Consider the following 11,880-nt stretch of genomic DNA (forward strand, 5'->3'; position numbering starts at 1 on the left):
TACCTGACCCAAGTTGACCCAACCCGCTCTTACCCGACCCAAATCCGACCCTTTTACCCAAATTGACAACTCTTTTATAAGTGTTTAAAGCTAATTAATCGTAAAGGAAAATGTTAAACATACTCTTTGAAAATATTACGATTAGAAAAAACACTAAATTGACAAATCTATGCATTTTGTTGAATTTTAGCACGAATTTCTACATTTATTATACTTCGTTTGTAATATGTACGAAGTATATATTACTCCGAATTAGTGTATTACACATATAATGGCAAAAGTCAAAAGTGAAGAAAAAAAGAAGAATTACAGTAATTGTTTTAAACTTTTGTGATGTAGGAAATTCTGCACATAAGTTGGCAAAGAAAAATCAAACACTATGTATTGCTATAATAATAATGACCTTTTTTTTTTTAAGAAATAATGAGCCCACAATACCTAGGACAGTGTAAATTTGCGCTAAACTTGAGAAGAAGCCTCATGAAAACTGTATTCAGGTGGTGAGATGGGTAAACAAGTAATCTCAGCTAACTTAAACTATGATTAGCGAACTGGATTCGAGAAAAAAATGACAAGAAAATATACAAGAAACCCAGCAATAAGAATTCCCCCATATATAAATGTTTGAGATGTCTGGATAGGGGCTTTGTATTCAATATTGCAGCATTTCATCTTCTCGCGCTCGCTGGCCAGGATACTATCAACATACCTGCATCAGATTGGTCTCAGAGATGTAAGGAAAAACGGTGGATAGAAGGGCTGGACCATGATACATCACAAAAGTATTCATGCGAAACATCATTTTAGAATATTTGGAAGGATAACTCACTGCTGCGTGAACATTGATGATTGCAGAATTTCTGTACTATTGAAATGTGCTTCTTGTAACCGATGGTCATACAGTAGGGACGACAAATCGACAAGCTGTTCCTCGAGGACCTGTCATCAAGTTATCATCTGAGATTACTACTTTAACATACATAACCATAATCATAAAACTAGCTATTTATAGAGCTTGAGGACTTACGTCCAAATATTTCTCCAGTCTTTCAACTAATTCATGTGGAAATGGTTCTGGAAGATGGGTGGTCTTTTTGTAGAATTTCTCCACCCAAAGTTCAGTCGTTGACTTGTTCTTTTTTCCCTTTACTGGTTCTCCAAGAGGAGTCTTCAGGTAATCCCCAGCAAAAGCTTGAACAGCCTGCAGGAAAAGTAAGGATGTAACGAGTTCCATCCACATTGGAAAGTAATAGATTATTACTCATCCGTATGGAAGATCAAATCACCAAAATGCAGATTAAATCACCTGTGATGTATCCCTGATCCTCCGGAGTGCAGAATCAACATGAGCATATATTGTGTTCCTCTGCAAATCGCGAGTAAAAATGAGCTCATATAAGTTACTTATCCAGAATACTACTAAACTTAGACATCAGTAAACACTACCACGATAATCAAACATTACTACTGTAATTTTCTATAATCAATTTTTCTGTTATGTTAATACTTCGTCATTACTTGTGCAACATCATGAAGCATTTGACTGATTCTCGAAGTATTGGAAAATGGTCCAAAAGGATGACAACCAACTGCCCAAAGCCAATTTAACACTGGCCTTTCATGTACATGAGAAGCCCTTTCAAAAGGTGCACTTAGCCCACCAACAGCTGAAGCAAGGCCTGCCAATATATGACGCTGTGCTTGTGATGGAAGAGCATGCCTCCTTTCCATTTCAGAAACATAGCTGTTGGAAGAAGCAAATCAAATAAGCAAGGTTAAGAATGGTAACAACAGTCAGGGGAGAGCTACATGGAAAGTCAAATTTCCAAACTGAAAAGTGAAAACTCAACCCCAAAAAATGCATGCAAGTGTGAATAACAGCAAGATGAAGAGGGAGGGAAACAAAATAAAAATTTGACAAGATCAGATGCCATCCACAGAGTTTAGAGAGATGATGCAACAAAATTAGAATGTAGCATTACAAGGTTATTCTCCATCTCTACACAAGAAGGGAGTGAGAATGTGAGATACAGCATATATAAATAGTGATTTTTACATCACGAGGGTAATTATTTTCTGTCGTATCCCTCTCATTGGTGATGCAGCAACAACAATGCTGTTGATCTGTCGCATATTTTCAACGTACAGAGTTAAGACCATCATTTTTTGCACCAATCAATATTCTACTGAAATTTTTTATAAGCTTTCACCATCCCAACGTTAAGGACAATTACTTGTTCAGAAACTGAAGAACTTGACTACTGGCTTTTTAAATAATTATATCAAATTTTGGGGCATGGTATTGACTGTATTGAGTGGCAAAAGGTGTTGTAGAACTCAAGTAAAAGAATAGAGTAGTATACTAATCAGAGATTAAAAAAAATAAAAATTGAGCAATTAAATAGCTAGAATTGAAAATTTCGTGGCATACCCATCAGCCATCACAAATCTCACTCCAACACCACTGACTGAAATGAAATTTGTGAAGGTTTTACACCATTAATTATTTATACGTTTGTTCCAACCATCAATCCACTTTTCTAGATTCATTGATATTGAATCAATCACATTAAGCATTTTTAACAATGTACGAAGTATAACAGAGTCCAAACTAATTAAAAAGCAAAGCAAGTTCCTCAATAATTTAGTTGACTCGCCTTAGAGGTATATTTGCACTTTGATGCTCAAGTACAATGACAACATCCTTGCTTGTCCAAACCAAGCTTTCATCTTCCATCATAAGGTGAGGATCGACATCAGCTAATGAGAGCACAAAACTGGCAAAGGAGGTTAGTAGACTTAATATCTGAAATGATTGCCAACAGTTTTCACACAAATACCAACTAAAAATCAGGGATCTAGCTTAAGATTTGACAGATATGTTTACATAGAGAACCATTCTGCCTTTTTTTTCATGGGATACTGCTGAACATTATTTTCTTGTCCCAAATGAACAGATCAGAGGGAAATTAATTAGCATGAAAAGATCAACATTTTTACATCTATAGTCTAAACTTATAGTAATCAGAACTATTTACACACGGTCATCGATACCATGTTTTGTACTTACATTGGTATGACTCTGGTCCCATAGGTCCTGTATAAATTCCCCTCTTTCTTTATAGTCTTCTTTCTCTTTTGGGCACTGAACTTGCTGCTGTAAGTAGCCCAAAGAGGTTTGTGCTTCAAAATGGAATCACTTGAATCAGCTGATTCATCCATGAAACTCTGAAAATGTTGCACTGCAGTTATGAGAATCAAGAAGCTAAATGGCAAATGAATATATTCAAAGATCACAAGTCCTTTCAGGAAATACCATATATCATGCAGTACAGATACTAGCACCTATAAGCACTAACGTCCCACAAGAAAAAGAAGTTTCAAAATGAGCAGATAATTGACATTAGAGATCCTATTCTCAAGACATGAAAGTCTGTATAGGTTTGTCAAAATAACGAGTTAGGCTTATTGCCTAAGAGGCAACTAAATGAAGCAAACTATTCATAGTGCCCTAATTTGATAAAACTTGCTCATGTTTAGTTACTCTGTAATAGTGCTCATTAAGGGTTGAGTCAGGACATTTTCCCCCTATTAGTTGCCGAAATAGTTAGGGGGAAAAAAGTTACCTCAAATATTTGCAAAATAGAATAACAAAATGGTATGCATACCACAAAAAAAGATATCACAGCCAAAATTGAATTATGCAGGGCCAAGGCTACAAGAAAAAAGAATAGAATTCTCATAGGTAACACAATAGAATTATAGGATTGGGCAAACCTGGCGAAGGAAAAATTTGTTTGAAAGAGATGGATCAGCCACGTCTAATATACCGCCAGCAAGGACATCAGCTGACCTTTCCATTTCCTGCAGATGATAATTTAATGTTATAAAACCACATATGTGATGATACCACTGAGCAAGATGCATGAAACTAGCACAGGAGCTCCAATGAGAAGATTGAGAACAACAAATAGAAGTAGTGGTTGTAAGTTGTAACAAAACATCTGCACAGAGCAACCCTTCGGGGCTTCATGATGTTTCTTCTAAAAATATAGAGAATTGAAGATAGAAAAGCAGACCTCTTTAAGAATAGCACCATCAACATATGTTTTTGTTTGGACATGAAAACGTCCATCAGTTTTTGTTTCATGGACTGAATGTCCCCGCATTGCTTTGGAGACAGCAACGGCCAACTTCTCATGCTGATGTAATGGATATGTACCCCCAACAATCACCACTTCTTGATCTTGATGGACCATTTTCTTGACCTGAAAAAATACAATTTAGAGCACTGAGATTTAACATTTTCCTGAATGAATTTACTAGTCAATTATGTAGAGCCTATGAGCAACTACAAACACTCTCAATTTGCTGCTTGGTTTGTACAGTCCAATATCTCTTTTCTTTAGACTGATAGGGTAAAAAAAATCCTCTGCAATAATATTGGAATTTGCCCAACATCAACAGAAGTGATGAACAACAGCTCAAGCTCTGCATTTTTGTTCAATGAACCTTATTTTGTTTTAGTCAATAATACTTGACTCAAAAAAGCGACCTTAAAAATCTAGCTGCTAACACACACACACACACACACACACACACACACACACACAAAAAAAAAAAAAAAAAAAAAAAAAAAAAAAAAAAAAGAGAGAGAGAGGTTCAAAGAAGCAAGCTTTTTATAATTTCTCATATAACTTATTTAGATATCACACATTCAGAAGTTCAAACGAAAGGAAGCATTTATAGTTTCTCATAAAGCTCATCAGATATAACACAGAGAGAAACAGAAGGCATCATTTACAACAATGGACCCAAAAACAAAACACTACTGATCAAACTCCTGCCTAAACAGCAAGTAGAAAACTTACCTCTTCTTTAATTGCTTCAACATCAATACTGTAGTTATGGCCTTTAGTCATGATGTTGTAACGATTATGATTCTGTAGGACAATGATAGGTATCAGCAACCTTCTCGTCATATCAACAGATTCAAACCTACATGAACGGAAGAAAAAACCAACAATATACATCAACAACAAACAACAACAAAGCCTAAGTCCCAAAACGATTTGGAGAAAAACCAACAATATACACGCATTAAAAAAAAAAAAAAAAAAAAAAAAAAAGAAAGAAAAAAAAAAAGCAACCTAATAAGAATTAAAAACAAGTCAGAGTAGAGGTCAAAGTGTAAAACAAAGCAAATGCCACAAAAAATTTATTACACTTACTACCACCAAGTACCCCAAATTGGAGCTTATAGCAAAAAATTAAAAAGGCTGCTAAACAGAAGGAATATTGTGGTCACACAAACTATGCAATATTTTTGTCATAAACTACATAGAACAACAATCTGCCATGGATTCTGTCGCTGATCTGTTTATTAAGACCAATAGGAAATTCTTATACGTAGTAAATGATAATACCAGACTAATATCCAAAACATACCTAACATCTGGAGCTAGAACATGCTCAACTGTGGTTGTAATTAGTGCTCCAAGTTGACCAACAAATACATCATGGCTTAAATGAACAGCAGCAGCACTTAACTCCTTCGAAAACATGTTACGTATGCGTGGGAGAGTTCTTGAACTGATGCTTCCTTCCTCAGTTTCAATCTTGCCATATGTGCAAGGACCTGCTGACAAGTCAATGACAGCGAATCTGCAAAAATATGTAGAGCATAAATCTCCAGCTAACAAGTTAGACTTGAGGTCTTATGAGACTGCCTAGTGCCCTACACACAATAAGGGAGTGAAAATTATTTCCTTTGTCCCAGCATAGGAAATACCTGCTTGAGCTCAGCCAAACTTGAGATGCTCCTCCTCCATTATAACGATATCGATATATGTAATCCCCTTCTTGCTTCTTCATATCATCTTCTGAAAGTTGTGTAATTCTACTATACACTAAATCATCAAGATTAATATCCTGATTCCTAGGATCCATTCTGACCTGTTTAAATTACTAAAACCATTTGTCAGATGAGAGAATAAATACAATATATTCACTAGAAACTGTCAATATAATATATCAGTGATGAAAAGGAGGCTTGGAGTAAAACAGTGCACTAGCATAGTCGTATGTATTAGTCAGGAAAGGGAATGTGTAACGATACACCTACATATTGTAACTGTTCATGAATAAATATACTAGTGGTCAGGAGGTGAGGTAAAAACCATTCTCATCTCTCTACCTCTTATAACTTGAGTCATGAATGACTCTAATAATACGGTGTTGGTATTAAATTATACTTAGATGGTATCATATAAATACCAACAAGGAGTTATAAGATTTATAACGATACCGACAAAACATTTTAGCATTCGTGGTATTACATCATGATAATACCATCTAAAGTAAAATTTAATACCAACGCATGTTATTAGAGTCATTCATGACTCAAATTATTATAGATAGAGAATCTCTCCAGTCAAATTACCAAAAGAACTCATAATTACAGGTTACATAATAATCAATTTCAGAACTAATATTTTCTAAAAATGTTCAACAATGCCATGTATTACTATGCAAATTACTAGATATTACGATACCTTGTCAAAATTCAGAACAAATATTGCAGTTGGCACTGGTCGGTCAATCTCTGGTGCAGTATATCCCGCACTCTCAACACCAAATATGTAGGAATACAGCTGCTCAAAAATAGGCTCCACAGCTGTTGCTTCCACATCATATGCCGGCACTTCTTTCCCAAATTCAGTCTATGATTGATAAATCACCAAAAGACATGTCAAACCAATAAACTTCATAAAACATAAAAGCAACACTTTAAATTTACATAATAAAAATTGTTTTTTTTTTCAACAAGGTATAATAAGGTTCAATTTCATTATGCTGAGCCATTGAGTGCCCCAATGGTTTTATAAAATCTCTAAAGGTATTCAATGAAGTAGAAGAAAGTTTTATCGCAATGTGTCAAGTTCCTTCTCCTAGATTACTTTCAATGAAATAATGGTCTTTTATGCAGATCTACAGACATTCATGTAAACTTGACATAAAATAAATTCCCAAATTGATCTCCTTTTGAAAAATACTCTTCTTGTTTATTTTTGCTGCCATAATCCACAACAATGATTTTAACATTAGAAAGCAATCCATTAAACATAAACTAGATATTTCACATTTTTCATGACTAAAACCATGGATTACACTCAAAATACGGAAGAAGTGATACGTTTGATATACTTAATAAATATTTAATCAGCTTGTCATTAAGTCATATTTTCACTCTTATGGTCCCTCACTAAATTACTACCCAGTAAAATAAGGTGAAAAAGGCAGAAAGGACCAGACATATTAGGTTTATTTAAAAAAGAGGGAGAGGGTGAGAAGCAACAGAGATTTCATCCTCATCACCTCTCTAGCTGTTCCAGCAGGAACCATAGCCTCCTTTAACACCTTCTCGAGAGATACTAGTTCTACTTCTCCAGCCTGCAACACAGTAAAATACACACGTTCTCAGCTACATGATATCTATTAAGTAAGAAGCAAGCAATTCACACATTTCCAAAAAAAAAAGAAAGAAATAAAAGAAGAGCCATGTGTATAAATCTGGACGCTAACCTCTATAAAGTATATTCTAATTTTGCAAATATTATCTTATCGTGAAATAGGGACACATCACATAGACACATATACAGAAGATCCTAGTTAAGCAGTCTAGAATCTCAGACTTATCAGAAAGCAATAAATGACACCAAAAGAGCCATATACATCAGCAGTCCTTACAGGTAAGACATTGTAGACAAGATGATGTTCAATATCCAGAGGCTCTCCAGTCTCCAAGCAGGAGGGTCGATGAGTTGGAAAGCCTATTTTTAGGAACTCTTGCAATTTGTGCAAGTCCAGTGAGTACCTATAGCCTCCATCACTATTGAACCCAACAAGAACTATGTTCACTTCGAGTGGGACTTGGAATGGAACCTGCATAGCATTCAATTTCAAGTGATTAATTTTAATTTGAGCAGAAGAATTAACAATGGTTCACTTTCAAATGCAAAATTTCCAATGTAAGGGCAGCAGAAAGCACTAGGAAAAAATGAGATGTATAAAGTAGCACAGAAACAGTGACAAAAACATAAAAATTAAAATAACAAACAGTTAGCCAGTAATCTAGTATACATTTCTCAGATTTTTGAAGCAAAATATACATTTATAGGAGTATACATAAAAAAAAAAGTAAATAACACTTAAAGGTCAGTCATATTGTTTAGAAAAGTCATTCATAATGAAAGCATCACTTAAGGCTCCATCTATTAGCAATGCATCACATAGCTAGAAAGGTTAAAGTCTATTATAGTGGCGAGCAAAGCTTTCAACAGAACCTACAAGCCTTTGACTGATGAGAGAGAAAGCAGTTTGAAGTCAGCAGCTCTTGGGTTTTAAAGGCTGCTGAGGTTTTTACAGCAAAGCTTTGCTAGCAGAGTAAGACAACAGTGAAAGAGAGAAAATGAGTTTGAGGAGAGAAAAGGAGATTGCACTGTAGACAGACTGGTCTACTGGTCTTTTTCTTATCTTAGTCATTACCCTTTTTATCCTATTTAAACTTGAACACATAAAAGGCTTTGCCCACAACTCTTGAGAGCAATCTTTTTCAGACAGTTCATAACTTCATAAGTTTCAACTAAATTAAAGTACAGGTTATCATAGTTGTGATGTAGTAAAAAAGAATTTCTTTCTTTACATCGTATTTTATATTTGGAAACGAAAGAAAGAGAGGTAGTAAAAAAAATTCTTTCTTTACACAGTATTTTATTAATTTCTTTTGACAACCAAATAAATTTGTTATATTGGAAGTATAATAGTATATGAGCACTTATCCCCTCAGGTAGAGATGGGCAACGGGCCGTGCCGTTCCGTGCCTAAATTTGGCACACCCCAGCCCACGGCACGGCCCACGTGCCTGGCGGGCCGGGCCGCGGGCCAAACCGTGCCACTTTTTTTTTTTTTAATGAACGTAAATAAAAAAAACGATATATAAATATTTTTTAGTACAACTTAATTTTATATAAATAATGTTATTAATTTATGTTTATGTTAATGTTAATATATTTTGTGTTGAACAAACTTTATTTTAATTAAGGTTTTATAAATTATTTATCTAATTATGTTTAAGTTTATATAAATAATTTTATTAATTTAGCAAAAAACAACAATACATATAATAAAAATTAAATTACCACTGCCGTGCCAGACCGTGCCACGTGTCGTGCCGACCCACGGGCCGGCCACCGTGCCTCGTGCCGTGCTCGTGCCGATTCCCAGATTTTTGTTCACGGCACGGCCCACAGCCCACAGGTGGGCCGCCGTGCCATGCCGTGCCGGCACGGCCCATGCCCATCTTTACCCTCAGGTATATAATAAAGGACATCAGCAACAATCAAAGAAGAAAACATAAGAATACTGAAGATATGTATTTGCAAGTTTAGCAACATAAAGCATGCATATCACAGCATGACCTTATCTGTGTAAAAGCAAAACACATAGCTTGTACTCAAGCTGGAAAACTAAACCAAGGGGGACAGAGGCACTGGTATTTGGCAAAACAAATTGTAGTACATAGTCGAGGGGAAATTTTCTTAGCCAAACTACAGAAAAGATGGAACGAAAGAGTAGCAAACACACTGTTTGCGCCACTTGACAGCACAAAGGGAGCCACCAAACTAAGCCTGAAAGCCTTGAACGCGTCATCTCAACATGTGATGACAGGACAAACCAATGTGTATCTAAGTATATGGTAAAAATTGTGACTAAACAAGAACAGGAACCTCATTTACAGATTGGAGGAAGGCATAAATATACAATGATATAGTTTTGCTTCAGTTGACAAGATCTCAGTATTTGGATAAACATAAAAATTGAAATGTAACTAATTAAAACAAATTTCTTACTGTATCAGCCATTGTGTTGCTATTCATTACTCTTTTTTGGCCAAGGATTATAGCAAAAACAGTCTCTCGATATTCATTGGGGTAAAACTAACAGCAGACCCCTACCTAGCTACCCCCACAATTACCACACCTTAAGTTACTTGGACTCTTCATAACACTCTAAGTACCTATGTCGAACCCTCAACACCATGACATGGGTATGACACTTGGACACTTAAATTTTGGAATATTTTTCATAAAATAGCCAAGTTGGACGCTTGGACACATACCCGTGTTAGACATGAGTAACCGAGCCTAAGTAACTTACACCTTAGAAAAAAGCTTTGCAAGAGACCATCCAATCGATTGCATCCTATCTTAAGGCAAATACTAATCAGTTTAAAGAACATATAATATAATCACCAATTCATTCAAATTTTACTCAGGTCTATATCAATTTCCATAGTTCCTACTAAATGTGTTTGTTGCCTCAAAACATGTCAAAGACTAGAATTTTGTTGCCTTTTCTTCTAAAGAGAGCACACACTACTATATTTATGAGCCAAACTTCAAAAAAGTTTAATAGTCTTGGACATGATATAATTAATTATACCAAAACAGCAGAAAAACAATTGATCAGTATAATCACAATTCTTCCCGGCGCAGTTTTTCATTATCAGAATTCAAGACAATACCCATCCTTTAAATCAAGCAGAAAGATCACCAATATGAGCTGAATATAATTAATTATCGAATAGGTCACTACCAAAAGGAACAATCTTTCATACCAAAATACAACCTAATTGTGAATTATTACTAAATAATTCTTCATCCACCAAAAATTTGACATTCCACAACATCAAATTAATTCAATCAAAGTAGCAACAAATCTCTAAATCCAAAACTCAAAATGTAATCAAACCCAAATCAAATAAAACTAGAGCCAAAATCAGAATAAATCAATAAACTAGAAGGATAAACCCTAGAAAAATGACCTCAGCGCGGGAGTGAAGCATACGACGAACATCAGATCGAACAGTATCTTTGACATCGTGGAAAGCGCCATGGTGCCAGTGAGGGCTTCCAGGGTCTCTTTTGAAGGCTTTGTGCGCAGACTCCATTGATGGAAGCTCCGCCATTAACAGAATCAATAGTATCACCATTGTTAAACAGTTTCTTGATAATTTCATCTTCCATGGAAATTGAATTGGAATCATCAATCTAATTCGCAATTTAAGGTTGTTGCTGTAATGATTCGATTTGGGGTAGAGAAGAGAAGTAGCAACTAGCAAAGAGCTGAGAATGAACTAGTGTGGTTAATGGTCGTGGGGTTGTAGACCAAAGTAGACGAACAAGATCACTGGTACATTTTACTATGGCAAATTTGATTTTTATCGCCTCCAAAAACCAACTTATTTTCTTTTACCATCTACTACCATCATATAAACAAATAAAAATTGACTTTTACCACTAATAACCTCGAATTTCGTCCATAAATTCATTAATGAGGCCTACTACACGTGTCACCATATTATTGGATAAAATTGAAAAAAAAAAGGAAACCTTCGTCACCAACTGTCACCTAGCCACCAGCGGATCGACTACCAGACCCACCGCCGGACCGGTTAAGTGTCAATGGATGGCACGCTGACATTTATTAACCTTGGTCTACTTTTTAAGCCTATCAACCTAAAATCAATAAACTTTTCTTATTGAGTATAAATTAGAATTAAATTAGGGGGACGATGGTTTCCAAGGGGAGATTGTTTAATTCCCTTCCAAAAAAACAAAAATATGTTTAAACATGTTTAAGCATAAAAAGATTATTTTCCTAATCATTAATTTGATTCATAAAATGTAGAATGGAGATGAAACTATACAAGTGTTGAAAAAAACTCTTAATTTAATCACTACCTCGGTTGATTTTTATGTGCAACTTAGGGGTATTATTTGTGGGATATAAAATATTCCAAAATTGCACATAAAAATT

The 11,880-nt window shown here is 35.2% G+C and overlaps 1 protein-coding gene across 3 annotated transcripts; it reads right to left on the bottom strand.

The window, feature by feature from the left end:
* Window positions 1–288: 288 nt before the first annotated feature.
* LOC110738217 lies at window positions 289–11,463 on the bottom strand. 3 transcript variants are annotated; one of them, XM_021918589.1, is made up of 16 exons: window positions 10,886–11,451; window positions 7,750–7,944; window positions 7,378–7,452; window positions 6,555–6,722; window positions 5,792–5,955; window positions 5,449–5,664; window positions 4,872–4,998; window positions 4,080–4,268; window positions 3,778–3,864; window positions 3,071–3,228; window positions 2,658–2,777; window positions 1,519–1,744; window positions 1,307–1,366; window positions 1,028–1,201; window positions 830–939; window positions 289–709 (listed from the first exon to the last, which is right to left on the bottom strand). In XM_021918589.1, the coding sequence occupies exons 1-16, from the start codon at window positions 11,105–11,107 to the stop codon at window positions 544–546; spliced, it is 2,457 nt and encodes an 818-aa protein (XP_021774281.1). In that variant the 5' UTR covers window positions 11,108–11,451; the 3' UTR covers window positions 289–543. The 3 variants fall into 3 exon arrangements, 2 of the variants coding, with proteins under 2 accessions (XP_021774281.1, XP_021774282.1); XM_021918590.1 differs by lacking the exon at window positions 10,886–11,451 and adding an exon at window positions 9,201–10,842; XR_002514577.1 differs by having other exon boundaries at window positions 581–709; window positions 1,508–1,744; window positions 10,886–11,463.
* Window positions 11,464–11,880: the final 417 nt, after the last annotated feature.

Source organism: Chenopodium quinoa, unplaced genomic scaffold (genome assembly GCF_001683475.1).
Source record: "Chenopodium quinoa cultivar QQ74 unplaced genomic scaffold, ASM168347v1, whole genome shotgun sequence".
In the NCBI taxonomy this organism is placed as follows: domain Eukaryota; kingdom Viridiplantae; phylum Streptophyta; class Magnoliopsida; order Caryophyllales; family Amaranthaceae; genus Chenopodium; species Chenopodium quinoa.